Source organism: Athene noctua, chromosome 35, assembly GCF_965140245.1.
Source record: "Athene noctua chromosome 35, bAthNoc1.hap1.1, whole genome shotgun sequence".
Lineage (NCBI taxonomy): Eukaryota > Metazoa > Chordata > Aves > Strigiformes > Strigidae > Athene > Athene noctua.
This window is the reverse complement of record NC_134071.1, coordinates 665,383-688,591: the sequence shown is the minus strand read 5'-3', so window position 1 is coordinate 688,591 and position 23,209 is coordinate 665,383. Positions and strand designations below refer to the sequence as shown.

Here is a 23,209-nt window from a genome sequence, read left to right as displayed (position 1 = left end):
TTCCTGGAGAGGGGGGGGGCAGGGAGGGCGTGGACGGATCCTCCCGGGAGCTTCTGGAATTGGCCAAAATATTTATTTTTGGGTTATTTTTGTTTTGAAGGGAGGCGGGGGGGGGGGGGGGGGTGTGTTCGCGGTGTGTCGTTGCCATTTTTTTTTAATTTTTTATTTCTTCAATCCCCACTTTCAAAATTTGCCTTTTTTTAGGGAAAAAAATTAAAAAATCCCCCCCCCCCCCCCCCAGCCTCCTTTTCCCAGATGAAAACTTTTGTTTTTCCGTTCCTTAGTGTTCGTGTTTCCTTTTTTTTTTTTTTTATTTTTTTTTTTTTTCCCTGCCCTTTTGGACGGTCCCAAAATCCTGCGCGTGTGTGTGTGCGGGGGGGGGGGTGTAAAATAATTTAAAGAAAAGGTAAAATTGGTAAAATTTTGCCCCTGGGGCAAGGACTGCGGAGTCCTCTTTGGCCTCCGGCCGGTTTTGAGAGGCAGGGGGGGGGGGGGGAGTTGGGGAGGGGGGGGGGGGGGTGTGGGGGGTCATAGGGTTGGGGGGGGGGGTGTGGGGGGGGGGGGTGTGTTGGAAAGAGAGAACAGACCGATGGGATTATTCAATATGAGCAAAATTTGTTACAGAATCTAAATTACAAAAAAAAAAAAAAAACAGTCCGAACCCTGGGGGCGGTTTAAAAAAAACAAAACAAAAAAATTAAAAAAACGCCCTAAAATCACCCAAATTAATGGGGTGGGGGGGGTAAGAAGCTCCCCCCCCCCCCCCTCCCCCAAACTTTGTCCTCCCTGGGTGCTTTCTGCACACACAATCCCCCCCCCCCTCTCCCCCCCCCGCCCCAGTCCCTGTTTTAGGGGGTCGCCGGCACCAACCGTGGGGGTTCGAACCGCGTCCGACCGGCCGGTTGTTGGGTGGGTTGGTTGGTTTTGTTGGTTTTTTTTTTGTTTTTTTGTTTTTTTTAACGATTCTTCTTCCTCCTCCTCTTCCTCCTCCTCCTGGTTCTTGAGTTCCGGGATCTCTCTGTTATCTGTTCAACGTCCTGGCGCCAAGGCCACCGTTGTGATTGGGGGCAAGGTAGGCGTCCGTACGGTGGACGGGCGAGGAGAAGGGTGAGGAAGAGGAGTTGTAAGAAGATGAAGGCGTCCGGACGTTCTGAGCCCCGGCCTGAGGTTGTTGGAGGTTGAGGATGCTGTCGATGGCGCTCTGGAGGTGCTCGTTGAGGGAATCGTCTTGGGGGCTGTCGCTGGAGAAACTGGCGTTATCCACCTCGAAGGATTCGGATTTTCTCCGTTTCGCCGGCGGCAACGGGACCTCCCAGGTGAGTTCTTGATCCGGGGGTTCGGGTTTAATCATCCCACGATAAAATTCATCCTCTACCTCCGCCAGTTCTTTCATCAACCCCCCGGCTCCGTCGTCGCCTTTGGGTTGAACCAACAAAGCCCGAGCGTCGCCGCGATTGAGGAAAAGGAGTTTGGGATTTTCCTCCGGGTGGTTTTTGCCCGGTGCCGAGGGGCCGTCGTGGCTCTTCCGGGACGTGATGACGCCGCGGGGTCCGTCCTCCGGTTTGGTGATGGTGGTGGTGGTGGTGGTGGTGGTGGTGGTGGTAGAGGGGGGACCACGAAGAGCCAGGGGGGTTCTGTTGGATTTATCGGAGCCGCCGTCGGGTTTCTCGGCGGCCGGAGCGTCGACGTTTTCCCGGTAGGTTTTGCGCAGCGGGAGGCGGCAGTAGGTGACGACGGGTTTTTTCTCGGCGGCGGGGGTCACCGTGGTGACCCCGACGTGGTCGACGGTTCCGTTCATCTGCCCCACCGAGGCCGAAGGCGGGGCGGGAGGATCGGGCGGCCCTTTGATCACGCGGCAGGCGGCGGCGGCGGAGGGAGGTTGGTGGACGGGGTCGAGCGCGGTGTTGTGAACCACTTTGCTAAGCCCGGCTTCCTGCTTAATCTTGAGTTTAAGGCCGATGCGGCTCCGTGCCTCGTAGGTTTTGATGGGGGGTTTGCTGCGCGAGGGCAGCGCGTCCTCGTCGCCGTCCAGCGAGGGGGAAGCCTTGGCCCAAGTGACCGACGGGGACCCCCCGCTGTGTTTGATCACCAGTTTGGTGGGGTGCAAGGCGGGCACGGAGGGGGTCGGGGGGAGTTTGGGGTTTTCGGGGGTTGGGGTTGAGCCGGAGGAGGAGGAGGAGGAGGAGGAGGAAGAGGAAGAGGAAGAGGAGGAGGAGGAGGAGGAAGAGGAGGAGGCCTGGGGGGCTGCAGGGGGGTGGCCCTGCGAGCGGGAGGACGAGGAGACGTATTCATCTGCAACAGAAACACCAGGGCAGGAGTTAGGGTGAGCGTGGGACCCGCCCCGCCGGGGAGTCTTCTTCAAAAACACCCAAAATTAGGATTATCCAAAATATTCCTGCAAGATCCGCCCTTCACCCCTTTTCCCTGCTCGTGCCGGGATGAATTTCCTTCCCCTCTTACACCTCTTGGCCCTTCTTCCCTCCAAAAACTTCCACTTTTTCATCGAGCTCATCCCTCGTTATCTCGAGGAAATAACCCAAACGAGATAAACAAATAAATAGTTATTAATTATTCTATTTTTCCTGCAAAATCTGTAAATTGGATGTTTCCCTGCTCATGCCGGGATGAATTTCCTTCCCCTCTTACACCTCTTGGCCCTTCTTCCCTCCAAAAACTTCCACTTTTTTATCGAGCTCATCCCTCGTTACCTCGAGGAAATAACCCAAACGAGACACACACAATAAATAGTTATTAATTATTCTATTTTTCCTGCAAAATCTGTAAATTGGATGTTTCCCTGCTCGTGCCGGGATGAATTTCCTTCCCCTCTTACACCTCTTGGCCCTTCTTCCCTCCAAAAACTTCCACTTTTTTATCGAGCTCATCCCTCGTTACCTCGAGGAAATAACCCAAACGAGACACACACAATAAATAGTTATTAATTATTCTATTTTTCCTGCAAAATCTGTAAATTGGATGTTTCCCTGCTCGTGCCGGGATGAATTTTCCTTCCCCTCTTACACCTCTTGGCCCTTCTTCCCTCCAAAAACTTCCACTTTTTTATCGAGCTCATCCCTCGTTACCTCGAGGAAATAACCCAAACGAGACACACACAATAAATAGTTATTAATTATTCTATTTTTCCTGCAAAATCTGTAAATTGGATGTTTCCCTGCTCGTGCCGGGATGAATTTCCTTCCCCTCTTACACCTCTTGGCCCTTCTTCCCTCCAAAAACTTCCACTTTTTTATCGAGCTCATCCCTCGTTACCTCGAGGAAATAACCCAAACGAGACACACACAATAAATAGTTATTAATTATTCTATTTTTCCTGCAAAATCTGTAAATTGGATGTTTCCCTGCTTGTGCCGGGATGAATTTTCCTTCCCCTCTTACACCTCTTGGCCCTTCTTCCCTCCAAAAACTTCCACTTTTTTATCGAGCTCATCCCTCGTTATCTCGAGGAAATAACCCAAACGAGATAAACAAATAAATAGTTATTAATTATTCTATTTTTCCTGCAAAATCTGTAAACTGGATGTTTCCCTGCTCGTGCCGGGATGAATTTCCTTCCCCTCTTACACCTCTTGGCCCTTCTTCCCTCCAAAAACTTCCACTTTTTTATCGAGCTCATCCCTCGTTATCTCGAGGAAATAACCCAAACGAGACACACACAATAAATAGTTATTAATTATGATATTTTTCCTGCAAAATCTGTAATTTGGATGTTTCCCTGCTCGTGCTGGGATGCGTTTTCCTTCCCCTCTTACACCTCTTGGCCCTTTTTCTCTCCAAAAACTTCCACTTTTTTATCGAGCTCATCCCTCGTTATCTCGAGGAAATAACGCAAACGAGATAAACAAATAAATAGTTATTAATTATTCTATTTTTCCTGCAAAATCTGTAAACTGGATGTTTCCCTGCTCGTGCCGGGATGAATTTCCTTCCCCTCTTACACCTCTTGGCCCTTCTTCCCTCCAAAAACTTCCACTTTTTTATCGAGCTCATCCCTCGTTATCTCGAGGAAATAACCCAAACGAGACACACACAATAAATAGTTATTAATTATGATATTTTTCCTGCAAAATCTGTAATTTGGATGTTTCCCTGCTCGTGCTGGGATGCGTTTTCCTTCCCCTCTTACACCTCTTGGCCCTTTTTCTCTCCAAAAACTTCCACTTTTTCATCGAGCTCATCCCTCGTTATCTCGAGGAAATAACGCAAACGAGATAAACAAATAAATAGTTATTAATTATGATATTTTTCCTGCAAAATCTGTAAATTGGATGTTTCCCTGCTCGTGCCGGGATGAATTTCCTTCCCCTCTTACACCTCTTGGCCCTTCTTCCCTCCAAAAACTTCCACTTTTTTATCGAGCTCATCCCTCGTTACCTCGAGGAAATAACCCAAACGAGACACACACAATAAATAGTTATTAATTATTCTATTTTTCCTGCAAAATCTGTAAATTGGATGTTTCCCTGCTCGTGCCGGGATGAATTTCCTTCCCCTCTTACACCTCTTGGCCCTTCTTCCCTCCAAAAACTTCCACTTTTTTATCGAGCTCATCCCTCGTTACCTCGAGGAAATAACCCAAACGAGACACACACAATAAATAGTTATTAATTATTCTATTTTTCCTGCAAAATCTGTAAATTGGATGTTTCCCTGCTCGTGCCGGGATGAATTTTCCTTCCCCTCTTACACCTCTTGGCCCTTCTTCCCTCCAAAAACTTCCACTTTTTTATCGAGCTCATCCCTCGTTACCTCGAGGAAATAACCCAAACGAGACACACACAATAAATAGTTATTAATTATTCTATTTTTCCTGCAAAATCTGTAAATTGGATGTTTCCCTGCTCGTGCCGGGATGAATTTCCTTCCCCTCTTACACCTCTTGGCCCTTCTTCCCTCCAAAAACTTCCACTTTTTTATCGAGCTCATCCCTCGTTATCTCGAGGAAATAACCCAAACGAGATAAACAAATAAATAGTTATTAATTATTCTATTTTTCCTGCAAAATCTGTAATCTGGATGTTTCCCTGCTCGTGCCGGGATGAATTTCCTTCCCCTCTTACACCTCTTGGCCCCTCTTCTCTCCAAAAACTTCCACTTTTTCATCGAGCTCATCCCTCGTTATCTCGAGGAAATAACCCAAACGAGACACACACAATAAATAGTTATTAATTATGATATTTTTCCTGCAAAATCTGTAAATTGGATGTTTCCCTGCTCGTGCCGGGATGAATTTCCTTCCCCTCTTACACCCTCCCACTATTTCACCGAGCTCATCCCTGGTTATCTCGGGGCAATAACCCCGACGAGACGCCCTCGCCTGCCACGAGGCAGGAGTTGGGCTGAGCGTTGGAGCCGCCCCTCTGGAAAATCTTCTTCAAAACCACACAAAATGTGGATTATCCGAAATAATTCCTGCAAGATCCGCCCTTCAGACCCGAACCCCACGCAGAACCCTTGGAAAAGGCGGGGGAAGAGCAGAAAATCCTCCCTCTCCCACCTGGTTTCTCCTTGGCCAGCTGCTTGTCGAGCGCCAACATGGTTTTTTCCTCCTGGATGAACATGCGGTCGATCATCACCATCTCCGCCGAAGGGCTGACCCTCTGCAGGGGAGGAGGAGGAGGAGGAGGAGAGGGACGGGGAGGAAGAGGAGAGGGACGGGGAGGAAGAGAAGCTCCTGTCACACACCACCACTCATTATTCTCCCCGTTTTTCCCCATCCCCGCCCCGAAAGCCTCGACGCAACAGACCCAGGAAATTTTCTCCCTTCCTGCAAAAAAAAAAACCCAACAAAACCCCACAACCCCGGCAGCCAATCGACCCCAACAGCCCGTGATGTGACCAAATCTGGCGTTTCTAGCCCCAAAATGAGGCTAAACTCACCCGAGACTCCTCCAGGAGCAGCAGGCGGTACTTGTTGAGCATGGCCTGCGTGCGCTTCAGCAGCTGCGTGGACACCACTTCAAACTCCTCGTCCACTGCGAGGAAGAGGAGGGTGGGGAGAAAGGGCGGGTCAGAGACCCCGGGAAAGGGGTTCGGTGTCGTTTTAGTTCATATTTAGTCATTAGGTTCAGATTGTTAATTGTAATAACGTCGTTTTAATTGCTGTGATCGTTGAGAATCCGTTAAAATCCACTTTAATGATTTCTCAAAACCCAGAGACGCCAAAAAAAGGGGTTCGGTGCCATTTTAGTTCATATTCTGGTTGTTAAGAACGTCCAGAATCCGCTAAAATCCACTTTAATGATTTCTCAAAACCCAGAGACCCCAAAAAAATGGGTTCGGTGCCATTTTAGTTCATATTCTGACTACAATAATGTGATTTTAATTGCTGTGATCGTTGAGAATCTGCTGAGATCTGGATTATTATTTCTCAAAACCCAGAGACCCCGAAAAAATGGGTTTGGTGCCATTTTAGTTCATATTCTGGTTGTTAATAATGTTTTAATTGCTGTGATCGTTCAGAATCCGGTAAAATCCACTTTAATGATTTCTCAAAACCCAGAGACCCCGAAAAAATGGGTTCGGTGCCATTTTAGTTCATATTCTGGTTGTTAAGAACGTCCAGAATCTGCTAAAATCCGGTTTAACGATTTCTCAAAACCCAGAGACCCCGAAAAAATGGGTTCGGTGTCATTTTAGTTCATATTGTTAATTGTAATAACGTCGTTTTAATTGCTGTGATCGTTCAGAATCCGCTAAAATCCAGTTTAACGATTTCTCAAAACCCAGAGACCCCAAAAAAAGGGGTTCGGTGCCATTTTAGTTCATATTCTGGTTGTTAAGAACGTCCAGAATCCGCTAAAATCCACTTTAATGATTTCTCAAAACCCAGAGACCCCCAAAAAATGGGTTTGGTGCCATTTAATTCATATTGTTAATTGTAATAACGTCGTTTTATTGCTGTGATCGTTCAGAATCCGCTAAAATCCGGTTTAACGATTTCTCAAAACCCAGAGACCCCAAAAAAAGGGGTTCGGTGCCATTTTAGTTCATATTCTGGTTGTTAAGAACGTCCAGAATCCGCTAAAATCCACTTTAATGATTTCTCAAAACCCAGAGACCCCAAAAAAATGGGTTCGGTGCCATTTTAGTTCATATTCTGACTACAATAATGTAATTTTAATTGCTGTGATCGTTGAGAATCTGCTGAGATCTGGATTATTATTTCTCAAAACCCAGAGACCCCGAAAAAATGGGTTCGGTGCCATTTTAGTTCATATTCTGGTTGTTAATAATGTTTTAATTGCTGTGATCGTTCAGAATCCGGTAAAATCCGGTTTAATGATTTCTCAAAACCCAGAGACCCCGAAAAAATGGGTTCGGTGTCATTTTAGTTCATATTGTTAATTGTAATAACGTCGTTTTAATTGCTGTGATCGTTCAGAATCCGCTAAAATCCAGTTTAACGATTTCTCAAAACCCAGAGACCCCAAAAAAAGGGGTTCGGTGCCATTTTAGTTCATATTCTGGTTGTTAAGAACGTCCAGAATCTGCTAAAATCCGGTTTAACGATTTCTCAAAACCCAGAGACCCCCAAAAAATGGGTTCGGTGCCATTTTAGTTCATATTCTGGTTGTTAAGAACGTCCAGAATCTGCTAAAATCCGGTTTAACGATTTCTCAAAACCCAGAGACCCCAAAAAAAGGGGTTTGGTGCCATTTTAGTTCATATTCTGGTTGTTAATAATGTTTTAATTGCTGTGATCGTTCAGAATCCGGTAAAATCCGGTTTAATGATTTCTCAAAACCCAGAGACCCCGAAAAAATGGGTTCGGTGTCATTTTAGTTCATATTGTTAATTGTAATAACGTCGTTTTAATTGCTGTGATCGTTCAGAATCCGCTAAAATCCAGTTTAACGATTTCTCAAAACCCAGAGACCCCAAAAAAATGGGTTCGGTGCCATTTTAGTTCATATTCTGGTTGTTAAGAACGTCCAGAATCCGCTAAAATCCACTTTAATGATTTCTCAAAACCCAGAGACCCCCAAAAAATGGGTTTGGTGCCATTTAATTCATATTGTTAATTGTAATAACGTCATTTTATTGCTGTGATCGTTCAGAATCCGCTAAAATCCGGTTTAACGATTTCTCAAAACCCAGAGACCCCAAAAAAAGGGGTTCGGTGCCATTTTAGTTCATATTCTGGTTGTTAAGAACGTCCAGAATCCGCTAAAATCCACTTTAATGATTTCTCAAAACCCAGAGACCCCAAAAAAATGGGTTCGGTGCCATTTTAGTTCATATTCTGACTACAATAATGTAATTTTAATTGCTGTGATCGTTGAGAATCTGCTGAGATCTGGATTATTATTTCTCAAAACCCAGAGACCCCGAAAAAATGGGTTCGGTGCCATTTTAGTTCATATTCTGGTTGTTAATAATGTTTTAATTGCTGTGATCGTTCAGAATCCGGTAAAATCCGGTTTAATGATTTCTCAAAACCCAGAGACCCCGAAAAAATGGGTTCGGTGTCATTTTAGTTCATATTGTTAATTGTAATAACGTCGTTTTAATTGCTGTGATCGTTCAGAATCCGCTAAAATCCAGTTTAACGATTTCTCAAAACCCAGAGACCCCAAAAAAAGGGGTTCGGTGCCATTTTAGTTCATATTCTGGTTGTTAATAATGTCCAGAATCCGCTAAAATCCACTTTAATGATTTCTCAAAACCCAGAGACCCCAAAAAAAGGGTTTCGCTGTCATCTCCCTACTCGGGAATTGTTGTTTTTCCTGAGTTTTGAGTGGTAAAAAAATTTTTTTTTTTTTTTTGGTTTTTTTTGTTTTTTTTTTTCCATGCTGGGGTTGTGTCAGCCCCGGGGAACAGGGGGGCACGCTCACCCTTCCGGTAGTCCTGCGCCGAGGGGAGCACCCCCTGGTAGACGTGGTAGGGCAGGAGCCTCTGCAAAGCGTCCTCGAAGGAGCGAAACGACGTCTTGTAGTCGGGGTGCAGCACCGAGCCCTGGTGCTTGTGCAGCTGCTCCAGGAAACTGGGGGAGAAGCAGAGGGGAAAAAAAAAAAAAAAAAAAAAAACGAAACCAAAAACCCGCTGGGATATGCCACAATTCCCCCTTTTCAGCCCCAAAAAGGCAAGGGAGAGGGATTGTTTTGGGGGTTTGAATTTGAATCCGGAGCTCACCAGGCTTCCTTGCTAGGCTGGAGTGGCGGGGGCTTCTTCAGGCCGAGCTTGGAGTCGAACTGTGGGAGGAGAGACGGTGGGGGGGGGCTGAGGGGGGGGATGGAGCTTCCAGGAATCCCCATGGGAATTCTGGAATCCCGGCTCGGGGGAATTCTTCCAGTGGTTCTTGATTTCATTTGAGCTCAAGGGAATTGCTCCAGGAATTCCTGGTTTAACCCGAGCTCAAGGGAATTCCTCCAGGAATTTCTCCATTTTAACCCGAGCTCAAGGGAATTCCTCCAGCAATTCCTGGTTTAACCCGAGCTCAAGGGAATTCCTCCAGGAATTTCTCCATTTTAACGCAAGCTCAAGGGAATTCCTCCAGCAATTCCTGGTTTAACCCAAGCTCAAGGGAATTCCTCCAGGAATTTCTCCATTTTAACCCGAGCTCAAGGGAATTCCTCCAGTAATTCCTGGTTTAACCCAAGCTCAAGGGAATTCCTCCAGGAATTTCTCCATTTTAACCCGAGCTCAAGGGAATTCCTCCAGCAATTCCTGGTTTAACCCGAGCTCAAGGGAATTCCTCCAGGAATTTCTCCATTTTAACGCAAGCTCAAGGGAATTCCTCCAGGAATTCCTGGTTTAACCCGAGCTCAAGGGAATTCCTCCAGGAATTTCTCCATTTTAACCCGAGCTCAAGGGAATTCCTCCAGCAATTCCTGGTTTAACCAAGCTCAAGGGAACTCCTCCAGGAATTTCTCCATTTTAACCCGAGCTCAAGGGAATTCCTCCAGGAATTCCTGGTTTAACCCGAGCTCAAGGGAATTCCTCCAGGAATTTCTCCATTTTAACCCGAGCTCAAGGGAATTCCTCCAGCAATTCCTGGTTTAACCCGAGCTCAAGGGAATTCCTCCAGGAATTTCTCCATTTTAACGCAAGCTCAAGGGAATTCCTCCAGCAATTCCTGGTTTAACCCGAGCTCAAGGGAATTCCTCCAGGAATTTCTCCATTTTAGCCCGAATTCCAGGGAATTCCTCCAGCAATTCCTGGTTTAACCCGAGCTCCAGGGAATTCCTCCAGGAATTTCTCCATTTTAACCTGAGCTCAAGGGAATTCCTCCAGTAATTCCTGGTTTAACCCAAGTTCCAGGGAATTCCTCCAGGAATTTCTCCATTTTAACCCGAGCTCAAGGGAATTCCTCCAGCAATTCCTGGTTTAACCCGAGCTCAAGGGAATTCCTCCAGGAATTTCTCCATTTTAACGCAAGCTCAAGGGAATTCCTCCAGTAATTCCTGGTTTAACCCGAGCTCAAGGGAATTCCTCCAGGAATTTCTCCATTTTAACCCGAGCTCAAGGGAATTCCTCCAGTAATTCCTGGTTTAACCCGAGCTCAAGGGAATTCCTCCAGGAATTTCTCCATTTTAACGCAAGCTCAAGGGAATTCCTCCAGTAATTCCTGGTTTAACCCGAGCTCAAGGGAATTCCTCCAGGAATTTCTCCATTTTAACGCAAGCTCAAGGGAATTCCTCCAGCAATTCCTGGTTTAACCCGAGCTCAAGGGAATTCCTCCAGGAATTTCTCCATTTTAACGCAAGCTCAAGGGAATTCCTCCAGCAATTCCTGGTTTAACCCGAGCTCAAGGGAACTCCTCCAGGAATTTCTCCATTTTAACCCGAGCTCAAGGGAATTCCTCCAGGAATTCCTGGTTTAACCCGAGCTCAAGGGAATTCCTCCAGGAATTTCTCCATTTTAACCCGAGCTCAAGGGAATTCCTCCAGCAATTCCTGGTTTAACCCGAGCTCAAGGGAATTCCTCCAGGAATTTCTCCATTTTAACGCAAGCTCAAGGGAATTCCTCCAGCAATTCCTGGTTTAACCCGAGCTCAAGGGAATTCCTCCAGGAATTTCTCCATTTTAACGCAAGCTCAAGGGAATTCCTCCAGCAATTCCTTTGTTTTAACTCACACTTGAGGGACTTTCTCCATTTTAACCCGATCTTAAGAGAATTCCTCCAGGAATTTCCGTTTTACCCTGTGCTTAAGGGAATTCCTCCACAATTTTCTCCATTTTAACACCACCCCCAGGGAATTTCTCCACAATTTTCCCCATTTTAACCCACACTCGAGGGGAATTCCTCCAGGAATTCCTTTGTTTTCACCCACACTCCAGGGAATTCCTCTACTTTAACCCAACTCCTCCTCTTCAGAGGAAACTGAGGCCCGGGAGCAAAATAACGGAAGGTGGGCGACCGCTCCGGAGGGGAGAAAAATCAGGATTAAATGGGTTTGGAATTTGGAGAAGGAGCATAAAGGAGGAAGCTCAGGGTCTGGGTGTGGAGTGAAGCTTCTTCTCACTCAGTTTTTGGTGCAGAGCACACCCATATTTATAAATAATATATAAATTGGTGTACAGACACCCAATATACACCAAATACACCAAGATGTAAACCCGTCCCGCTGATATAATTTGTTTTTTTGGTGTATTTAGAGGAATGGGACGTGGAAAAAAAAACCAAAAACCACAAGGAAAGGTTCTTCTCCCCCCACCACGTGCTCACCAGCTGCTGGCCCTGCCCGGGGCCCGAGGGCACGAGCTGTGACAGCCCCTTCCCCACCACCTGGATCTGCAACGGCCCTTTAGGCAAGTTCAAGCCCGAGACAGAACTGATGACACCAGGTTTCGTCTGTGGGAGAAACCACAAAAAATAAAATAAAATAAAGTAAAATAAATAAAATAAAATAATATAAAATAAGATAAAGTAAGATAAAATAAAATAAGGTAGAATAAAATAATATAAAATAAAATAAGATAAAGTAAAATAAGAAAAGAAGAGAAAAGAAAAGAAGAGAAAAGAAAAGAAGAGAAAAGAAGAGAAAAGAAAAGAGAAAAGAAGAGAAAAGAAAAGAGAAAAGAAGAGAAAAGAAAAGAAAAGAAGAGAAAAGAAAAGAAAAGAAAAGAAAAGAAAAGAAAAGAAAAGAAAAGAAAAGAAAAGAAAAGAAAAGAAAAGAAAAGAAAAGAAAGAAAAGAAAAGAAGGTAAAATAAGATAAAATACAATAAGATAAAATAAAATAAGATAAAATAAAATAAGATAAAATAAAGTAAAATAAGAGGAAAGAGAAGAAAAGAAAAGAAAAGAAAAGAAAAGAAAAGAAAAGAAAAGAAAAGAAAAGAAAAGAAAAGAAAAGAAAAGAAAAGAAAAGAAAAGAAGGTAAAATAAGATAAAATACAATAAGATAAGATAAAATAAAATAAGATAGAATAAATTAATGTAAAATAATATAAAATAAAGTAAAATAAGAAAAATTAAAATAAGAGAAAAGGAAATAAGAGAAAATAAGAGAAAATAAAAGAAAAGAAAAGAAAAGAAAAAAGAAAAGAAAAGAAGGTAAAATAAGGTAAAATAAGATAAAATAAAATAAAATAATAAAATAAAATGAAAATAAAATTAAATAAAATAATAAAATAAAAATAAAATAAAAATAAAATAAAATAAAATAAAAATAAAATAAAAATAAAATAAAAATAAAATAAAATAAAAATAAAATTAAAATAAAATAAAAATAAAATAAAATAAAAATCACTCGATTCTCGACCCCAAGAGCGATTTTCACCGAAGAACAATTAATTGTTAAAACACCCCCGGAGGCTCCCTCCCCGCTCGGGCGTAAACCACTCGAGTCCAGGGCGTGTTTTTGCCTAAAACCCAGAATTATTTTCATTTTTTTATTTCCCGAAAGCCGCTCCAGCAGTCTCAAATCACCACAAAGCCGTGATTTTGATTTTTTTTTTTTTTTTTTTTTTTTTTCCCTTCTTAAAAAAGCGGAGCAACACCCTAAAAAAAAAAAAAAAAACCAAAAAAAAAATCTCCTTTTTGACGGAACTGGAGGGGAATGCGGGAAGATTTGTTTAGTCTCCGGGTGGGAATGTTTGAAATAAAGTGGAAAAAAAATTAAAAATAATATTTCTTCACCTGAACTGGCTGCTGTATGGTGAGAGGTGTTGCGGATTTCCCCGGGGGGGCAGCGCCTTTCCCGGGGGGAATCGGGGTGGAGACGTTGGAGAAGGTTTTACTCTCGGCAGGAACCGGGGGGGTAAGACCTGGCAAAAAGAATTTTGAGGGTTTAAATTCAGGCCTGGGTAAAAAAAAAAATAATAAAAAAATAAAAAAATAAACGATGTTCCGGAGTCCCCCAGCGCGTTTCCTCCCCCCGAAAAAAAAAATGAGATTTTCGTCAAAATAAAAACGCGATCCCGGTCCCAAATGGAATTTTTTTTTTTTTTGGTGTGGGAGTTATCGGTGGTTTGAGCAGCTGAGCTCTGCCCGAATGGGGGCACGGGGACACTCGTGGGTTGGGGACACTCGTGGGTTGGGGACATTTGGGATTTGGGGACATTTGGGATTTGGGGACACTCGTGGGGTTGGGGACACTCGTGGGTTGGGGACATTTGGGATTTGGGGACATTTGGGGTTTGGGGACACTCGTGGGTTGGGGACATTTCTGATTTGGGGGCACTTGTAGGTCTGGGGACATTTGTGGGTTGGGGACATTTGGGATTTGGGGACACTCGTGGGTTTGGGGACACTCGTGGGGTTGGGGACATTTCTGATTTGGGGACACCTGTAGGTCTGGGGACATTTGTGGGTTGGGGACATTTGGGATTTGGGGACACTCGTGGGGTTGGGGACACTCGTGGGTTGGGGACATTCGGTTTGGGGACACTTTTGGATTTGGGGACATTTGGGATTTGGGGACATTTGGGATTTGGGGACACTCGTGGGTTGGGGACATTTGGGATTTGGGGACATTTGGGATTTGGGGACACTCAGGGGTTGGGGACATTTGGGATTTGGGGACATTTGGGATTTGGGGACACTCAGGGGTTGGGGACATTTGGGATTTGGAGACATTTGGGATTTGGGGACACTCGTGGGTTGGGGACATTTGGGATTTGGGGACATTTGGGATTTGGGGACACTCGTGGGTTGGGGACATTTGGGATTTGGAGACATTTGGGATTTGGGGACACTCAGGGGTTGGGGACATTTGGGATTTGGGGACATTTGGGATTTGGGGACACTCAGGGGTTGGGGACATTTGGGATTTGGAGACATTTGGGATTTGGGGACACTCGTGGGTTGGGGACATTTGGGATTTGGGGACATTTGGGATTTGGGGACACTCAGGGGTTGGGGACATTTGGGATTTGGAGACATTTGGGATTTGGGGACACTCGTGGGTTGGGGACATTTGGGATTTGGGGACATTTGGGATTTGGGGACACTCAGGGGTTGGGGACATTTGGGATTTGGAGACATTTGGGATTTGGGGACACTCGTGGGTTGGGGACATTTGGGATTTGGGGACATTTGGGATTTGGGGACACTCAGGGGTTGGGGACATTTGGGATTTGGAGACATTTGGGATTTGGGGACACTCGTGGGTTGGGGACATTTGGGATTTGGGGACATTTGGGATTTGGGGACACTCAGGGGTTGGGGACATTTGGGATTTGGAGACATTTGGGATTTGGGGACACTCGTGGGTTGGGGACATTTGGGATTTGGGGACACTCGTGGGGTTGGGGACATTTCTGATTTGGGGACACTTGTAGGTCTGGGGGACACTCAGGGGTTGGGGACACTCCGTTTGGGGACACTTGTAGGTCTAGGGACATTTGTGGGTTTGGGGACACTTTTGGATTTGGGGACACTCAGGGGTTGGGGACACTCGGGGTTTGGGGACATTTCTGATTTGGGGACACTTGTAGGTCTGGGGACATTTGTGGGTTGGGGACATTTGGGATTTGGGGACATTTGGGATTTGGGGACACTCGTGGGGTTGGGGACATTCGTGGGTTGGGGACATTTGGGATTTGGGGACATTTGGGATTTGGGGACACTCAGGGGTTGGGGACATTTGGGATTTGGGGACATTTGGGATTTGGGGACACTCCGTTTGGGGACGCTTGTAGGTCTGGGGACATTTGTGGTTTTGGGGACACTTTTGGATTTGGGGACACTCAGGGGTTGGGGACACTCAGGGTTTGGGGACACTCAGGGTTTGGGGACATTTGGGATTTGGGGACACTCGGGGTTGGGGACACTCGGGGTTTGGGGACACTCGGGGTTGGGGACATTTGGGATTTGGGGACACTTGTAGGTCTGGGGACATTTGTGGGTTTGGGGACACTTTTGGATTTGGGGACACTCAGGGGTTTGGGGACATTTGGGATTTGGGGACACTCGGGGTTTGGGGACACTCGGGGTTGGGGACACTCGGGGTTTGGGGACATTTCTGATTTGGGGACATTTGGGGTTTGGGGACATTTGGGATTTGGGGACACTCCGTTTGGGGACGCTTGTAGGTCTGGGGACATTTGTGGTTTTGGGGACACTTTTGGATTTGGGGACACTCAGGGGTTGGGGACACTCAGGGTTTGGGGACACTCAGGGTTTGGGGACACTCGGGGTTTGGGGACATTTGGGATTTGGGGACACTCGGGGTTGGGGACACTCAGGGTTTGGGGACACTCGGGGTTTGGGGACACTCGGGGTTTGGGGACATTTGGGATTTGGGGACACTCAGGGTTTGGGGACACTCAGGGTTTGGGGACATTTGGGATTTGGGGACACTCGGGGTTGGGGACACTCGGGGTTGGGGACATTTGGGATTTGGGGACACTTGTAGGTCTGGGGACATTTGTGGGTTTGGGGACACTTTTGGATTTGGGGACACTCAGGGGTTTGGGGACATTTGGGATTTGGGGACACTCGGGGTTTGGGGACACTCGGGGTTGGGGACACTCGGGGTTTGGGGACATTTCTGATTTGGAGACATTTGGGGTTTGGGGACACTTGTAGGTCTGGGGACATTTGTGGGTTGGGGCCGCGTCACGATCTGGGACCCTCGTGACTTTGCCCATTTCCCCCCTTTTTCCCCCCATTTCCCCCCCCCCCCCCCCCCCCCCCCGGAGCAGCACAAACCTGCAGAGGCGGGCGGGAGGGCGGCGGGCGCGTGACCGTGCGGGGGGGCCCCCGTCGTCCCCGTCCCCCCCGCGGCGCCGCTGAACTGGGCGAGGGCGGGGGACGCCTGGCTGCTGGGGGGGGGCTGCTGCTTCGCCTGCAGGATGATCCCCTGCGTGGGGGCAAAAAAAAAAAAAAAAAAAACCAAACAACAAACCCCCCCCCAAAAAAAAAACAAAAAAAAAAAAAGACAAAACAAAGTTAAGAACGGCCCTAAAATTATTTTTTTTTGTTTTTTTTTTTTTGTTTTTTTATCTTTTTTTTTTTTTAACCCGCGAGCACAAACGGGCCCCCACGTCAAATCGGGTCTTTCGGGGGGGGGGGGGGGGGGGGGGCGTGTGTGGTTTTGTTAAACCAGTGAAATAAAACCGAGCTCAAGCGCTGCCGCGGTTCAGCCCCAATCCCTCTTCCCCCCCCCCCCAACCTGCAATTTATTTCTTGAGAAATAATTTTACAAAGATTATTATTTTTTTTGGGGGGGGGGGGGGTGTGTTTCACTGGGATGTGTGTCATCGTGTCCCCCCCCCCCGCCAAAACTGTAAATTGGGGCCCGGGAACAATCTCAGGGTGTGTGTGGGGGGGCAGCAGGTGACACGCTTTGTTTTTTTTTTTTTTGTGGCCGTAAACGCCGTTTTTTGCTGGTTTTATACCTGAATTTTTCCACAAGGAGGGGTTGGGGGGGGGGCGGGAAGGTGCCTCCCCACCAAACACGCTCCAGGTGTAAAAGCGCCGGAGCTGGATATGACCCACGTGCCCACAATAAAAAATAAGATTAAAAAAATATTTTTTTAATATTAAAAAAAATAATAAAATAATTAAAAAAAATTAAAATAATTAAAAGAATAAAAATTTAAATAAAAAGAATTTTTAAATAAATAATAAAATAATAAAATAAAAAATAAAATTAAATAAATAAAATAAAAAATATATTAAAAACTAAAAAATTTAAAATAATAAAAATAAAATAAATAAAAAATAAAAAATAAAATAAAAAATAAAAGTTAAAAATAAAAAAATTTAAAAAATAATAAAAAAAAATAAAAAAAATAAAAATAAAATAAAAAATAAATTTAAAAAATTTAAAAAATTTTTTAAAAATTAAATAATAAAAAATAAAAATAAAATTTAAAAAGTAATAAAAAAATTTTTACAATAATTTAAAAATAAATTTTTAAAAAATAAAAAAATTTTAAAAATAATTAAACAAAAGAAAAAAATTAAAAATAATAAAAATAAATTAAAAAATAAAAAAGTCAAAATATTTAAAAATTAAAATTTAAAAAATTAAAAAATTTAAAAATATTTAAAAAATAAAATTTTAAAAAATAAAAATTTAAAATATTTAAAAAATAAATTTTAAAAAATAAAAATTTAAAATATTTAAAAAATAAATTTTAAAAAATAAAAATTTAAAATATTTAAAAAATAAAATTTTAAAAAATAAAAGTTAAAAATATTTTTAAAATAAAATTAAAAAAAATAAAAAAATTTTTAAAATAATTAAACAAATAAAAGAAAAAAATTAAAATAATAAAAAATAAACTAAAAAAAAATTTTAAAGTTATTAAAAAAAATTTGAAAAATAATTGAAAATAAAATTTAAAAAATTAAAAAAGTCAAAAAATGTAAAAAATAAAAGAAAAAAATTGTTAAAAAAATTTTTAAAAATTTTAAAAATTATTTAAAAATAAAAATAAAAAAATAATAATAAAAATATAAAATTTAAAAAGTAATTAAAAAATTTTTAAAAATTTAAAAAATAAAATAAAAATAAAATTCACAAAGTAATTTAAAAATTAAAAAAAAATAATTGAAAAAAAATTTTTAAAATAAAAAAATAAAATTAAAAAACTAAAATTAAAAAATAAAAGAAAAAATAAAAGAAAAAAATAAAAAAATAAAATTAAAAAACTAAAATTAAAAAATAAAAGAAAAAATGAAAGAAAAAATAAAAAAATAAAATAAAAAAATAAAAAAAAGAAAGAAAAAATAAAAAAAATAAAAGAAAAATAAAAGAAAAAATAAAAGAAAAAAATAAAAGAAAAAATAAAAGAAAAAATAAAAGAAAAAATAAAAGAAAAAATAAAAGAAAAAATAAAAGAAAAAATAAAAGAAAAAATAAAAGAAAAAAATAAAAAAAAAATAAAAGAAAAAAATAAAAGAAAAAAATAAAAGAAAAAAGAAAAGAAAAAAATAAAAGAAAAAATAAAATAAAAAATAAAAGAAAAAAATAAAAGAAAAAAATAAAAGAAAAAATAAAAGAAAAAATAAAAGAAAAAATAAAAGAAAAAAGAAAAGAAAAAAATAAAAGAAAAAAAAAAAGAAAAAATAAAAGAAAAAAATAAAAGAAAAAATAAAAGAAAAAATAAAAGAAAAAATAAAAGAATAAATAAAAGAAAAAATAAAAGAAAAAAATAAAAACAAAAGAAAAAAATAAAAGAAAAAAATAAAAAAAATCATAATAGTAAATAAAATTAAAAATAAAAAAATTTTAAAAATTTAAATAAAGACAATTTTCAAAAAATTTCCAAACACATGAAATAAATACTGAAATTAAAACGTAAGCCCCGTCCCCGGGGGCCGCGGGGCGCCCGGCTCGGCTCCGCGGGGAGGAGGCGGCCGGGGGTTTTCCTTCCGCCTTGGGGTCGCCTGAATTCGGATTAAGAGCCGGGGGGGGGCGTCCCCCCCCCTTGGGCGGCGCTCAATTACCTGCTGGAACCTGTCCAGGATCTGCTTCGCCTGCGGCGCGGGACCGGGGGCAGCCGGGAGGGCTGGGAAGGGGGTCGGGACCATCGGAAAATTTCGGGGGGGTTCTGGAGTTAAATGAAGCGGGTGGGTGGGTGTCGGGGGCTTCATTTGTCCCGGGGGGGGGAACTGGAGTTGAAAATGAGGAGAAGGAGCGTGTTGGGCGTCCGCGGGCGTCGCCAACGGAACCGGCAGAACCGTCGACGCCGGCGGTTCCGTCGGGGGTGCTTGGAAAGGGGGTTGAGGTTGGGAGGGGGGACGCAAAGGATGTTGCCCCCCCCCGAGGGGGGACGAGGCTAATTGATTCGGGAGAACGTAGAGACCCCCGGCGGGGGCTTGCGGGGTGCAGGAGCGCGCCAGCGGTTCCGACGGGGGGCGAGAAAGGTTCTGGGGTTGGGAGGGGGGACGGGAATGGGGTCGCGAGGGGGGACGGGAAAGGGGTTGGGGTTGCGAAGGGGGACGGGGAGGGGGGGGGGATTGAATTTGGGGGTGGTGGGGGCCGGGGAGCTGCGCGTTCTCCCCCAGGGGTGGATGAGGTAGCGAAGGGGACGGGGAGGCTCCAGGGAGCTTCTGCTGCCCCGCGGGTAACTGCAACAGAGAAGGAAAAGAGGAAGAAAAAGGTTAGTCCAAGCTCGGGAAGGACTCGGTTGCCCTCAACAGGTTGCCCGCGGGCTACTAGAAAAAAGGCTGATGCCCCCCCACACCCCCTCCTTCCCGTGGAACACCCCCCCGCTCCCCGTCCCGTAGTATTTTCTAAATTTTCAGGGTCGGAAGAAAGGACTAAAAAAATAAAATAAATAAAAAAATGGCAGCGGGGCAGCTAGCCCAACCGGGCTACCTAAACGGCTCCACGTTAGCCTGGGAGACCCCGGGGGGGGGGGAAGAAAAAATATATTTTTTTAAAATTTTTTATTTTTTTTCCCCCCCAAAAACATCCTTATCGCTGCTCCCAGGTGGGCTGGAGTGATGCTCCCCCCTTTCCCTCCCCATCGAGGCAAATCTGAGGGTGTTGCTCCCCTTGGGGAAGGGGATTTGTGGCCAAGGAGGGGGGGGCCGGGGGGGTGTCCCTTGAGGGCTAATTAACACGGGGACTAATTAATGGGAGGGGGTTAACGCGAGTCGTCTCGCTGTTTAAAATATCCGCGGTGGGATTCTGCTGCGTTTTGCCTCAAAAGATCCCTTTTATCGCTACGAATCGTTCTGGAAATGTGATTTTTTTTTTTTTTTTGGGGGGGGGGAAGAAAAAAAAAAAAAAGTAATGAAAACTCTTGGCAGCGGCAGGAAGGGAGAGGAAGAGGAGGAAAAGCAGCGCAGGGGGAGGCGGCAGCTGTCAGGGTTAGTGCAGGCAAGCGGGGGGAGCGGCGGGAGCTTTGGGGGGGACGGGGTGGGGGGGGGACGGGGACAGGGAGGGGGGACAAGGGGATGGTGGGGGGGTGGAGAGTAGTGGCTGTGGTCTCCTGGACCCCCCCCTGCCACCCCGAGACTGAGTTGTGGTTTTGGGGTGGAAGGGTTGAGAACTCCCCCCCCCCTACGGCGGGCAGGGGGGGTGAAATGTGAATTTACCTGATTTTGATTCATTTTGGGGGGGGGACGGAGGATGGGGTAAGAGGGGGGGGGGCATTTGCCCCTGTGCCCCTCCCTGCCCCGGTGAGTGGAGCCAACGCGGCCGCTGGACTTTGCAGGGAGGCAGCGGCGCCTCTCGAGCCACAAAAATCGCAGGTTTTTGGTAATTCCAGGAGAAAAAAAAAAAAAAAAAAAAATCACCCGGCACCCCCCCCCCAGCACCCCCCCCGGCACCCAACGGCGAAGGGAGACCAAAGCTGGTGCAGGCATGGCTTCCTTATCCCCAGGGAGGGGTTTCCCCATTTCCAGAAGGAATTTCCCCATTTCCAGAAGGAATTTCCCCATTTCCAGAAGGAATTTCCCTGTTCTCAGGAGGAATTTCCCCATTTCCAGAAGGAATTTCCCCATTTCCAGGAGGAATTTCCCTGTTCTCAGGAGGAATTTCCCCATTTCCAGGAGGAATTTCCCTATTTCCAGGAGGAATTTCCCTGTTCTCAGGAGGAATTTCCCCATTTCCAGGAGGAATTTCCCCATTTCCAGAAGGAATTTCCCTGTTCTCAGGAGGAATTTCCCCATTTCCAGGAGGAATTTCCCCATTTCCAGAAGGAATTTCCCTGTTCTCAGGAGGAATTTCCCCATTCCCAGGAGGAATTTCCCCATTTCCAGGAGGAATTCCCCTATTTCCAGGAGGAATTTCCCTGTTCTCAGGAGGAATTTCCCCATTCCCAGGAGGAATTTCCCCATTTCCAGAAGGAATTTCCCTGTTCTCAGGAGGAATTTCCCCATTTCCAGGAGGAATTTCCCTGTTCCCAGAAGGAATTTCCCTGTTCTCAGGAGGAATTTCCCCATTTCCAGGAGGAATTTCCCTGTTCCCAGAAGGAATTTCCCTGTTCTCAGGAGGAATTTCCCCATTTCCAGGAGGAATTTCCCTGTTCTCAGGAGGAATTTCCCCATTTCCAGGAGGAATTTCCCCATTTCCAGAAGGAATTTCCCCATTTCCAGGAGGAATTTCCCTGTTCTCAGGAGGAATTTCCCCATTTCCAGGAGGAATTTCCCCATTTCCAGAAGGAATTTCCCTGTTCTCAGGAGGAATTTCCCCATTTCCAGGAGGAATTTCCCAGTTCCCAGGAAGGCTTCCCCATTCCCAGGGGTATTTCCCAGTTCCCAGGAAGGCTTCCCCATTCCCAGGGGTATTTCCCTGTTCCCAGGAGGAATTTCCTCGTTGTTTTTCCGAGTTGTCACCCCAGAGCCCCCCCCCCGCCCCCCCCGGCCGCCTCCGCGCTCCCACTCGGGCCAGAAGAGTTCAAAGGAGAATTTGAAATGACTGAAATAACCAGGGAAATGACTGAAATAACCAGGGAAATAACCAGGGAAATAACTGAAATAACCAGGGAAATAACCAGGGAAATGACTGAAATAACCAGGGAAATAACCAGGGAAATGACTGAAATAACCAGGAAAATAACCAGGGAAATGACTGAAATAACCAGGGAAATAACCAGGGAAATAACTGAAATAACCAGGGAAATAACCAGGGAAATGACTGAAATAACCAGGGAAATAACCAGGGAAATAACTGAAATAACCAGGGAAATAACCAGGGAAATGACTGAAATAACCAGGAAAATAACCAGGGAAATGACTGAAATAACCAGGGAAATAACCAGGGAAATAACTGAAATAACCAGGGAAATAACCAGGGAAATGACTGAAATAACCAGGAAAATAACCAGGGAAATGACTGAAATAACCAGGGAAATAACCAGGGAAATGACTGAAATAACCAGGGAAATGACTGAAATAACCAGGGAAATAACCAGGGAAATAACCAGGGAAATAACCAGGAAAATAACCAGGAAAATAACCAGGAAAATGACTGAAATAACCAGGGAAATAACCAGGGAAATGACTGAAATAACCAGGGAAATAACTGAAATAACCAGGGAAATAACTGAAATAACCAGGGAAATAACCAGGGAAATAACTGAAATAACCAGGGAAATAACCAGGGAAATAACCAGGGAAATAACCAGGGAAATAACCAGGGAAATGACTGAAATAACCAGGAAAATAACCAGGGAAATGACTCTTGAAATAACTCTTGAAATAACCAGGGAAATAACTGAAACAACTATTGACATAACCACGGAAATAACTAACTAGTGACATAACCAGTGAACTCACCAGGGAAATAACCAGTGAAATAACTATCAAAATAACTGTCATAACTAGTGAAATAACCAGTTAAATAACCAGGGAAATAACCAGGGAAATAACTAGTGAAATAACCAGGGAAGTAACTGAAATAACTAGGGAAATAACTAGTGAAATAACCAGTGAACTAACCGGTGAGCTGAACTAACCAGTGAACTAGCCAGTAAGCTAACTAAACTAACCAGTGAGATAACTGAACTAACCAAGGAACTAAACTAACCAGGGAACTAACTATTGAACTAACCAGTGAGCTAACCATTGAAATAACCAGTGAACAAACCAGTGAACTAACTGAACTAACCAGTGAACTAATTATTGAAATAACCAGGGAACTAACCAGTGAACCAACCAGTGAACCAACCAGTGAACTAACTATTGAAATAACCAGGGAATTAACCAGGGAACTAACCAGGGAACTAACTGAACTAACCAGTGAACCAACCAGTGAACCAACCAGTGAACCAACCAGTGAAATAACCAGGGAATTAACCAGGGAACTAACTGAACTAACCAGTGAACCAACCAGTGAAC

The 23,209-nt window shown here is 44.0% G+C and overlaps 1 protein-coding gene across 3 annotated transcripts in view; it reads right to left on the bottom strand.

Moving 5' to 3' along the window:
* Positions 1-575: 575 nt before the first annotated feature.
* BICRA (BRD4 interacting chromatin remodeling complex associated protein) overlaps positions 576-23,209 on the bottom strand; it is a 50,917-nt gene continuing 28,283 nt past the window's right edge. For all 3 annotated transcript variants that reach the window (XM_074930762.1, XM_074930763.1, XM_074930761.1), the window contains 8 exons: positions 16,118-16,268; positions 13,103-13,230; positions 11,689-11,814; positions 9,154-9,212; positions 8,856-9,004; positions 5,899-5,993; positions 5,516-5,618; positions 576-2,292 (listed from right to left, as the gene is read on the bottom strand). In XM_074930762.1, coding sequence (XP_074786863.1) covers positions 1,022-2,292; positions 5,516-5,618; positions 5,899-5,993; positions 8,856-9,004; positions 9,154-9,212; positions 11,689-11,814; positions 13,103-13,230; positions 16,118-16,268 — 2,082 coding nt within the window. In that variant the 3' untranslated portion in view covers positions 576-1,021. The remainder of the gene's footprint in view (positions 2,293-5,515; positions 5,619-5,898; positions 5,994-8,855; positions 9,005-9,153; positions 9,213-11,688; positions 11,815-13,102; positions 13,231-16,117; positions 16,269-23,209) is intronic.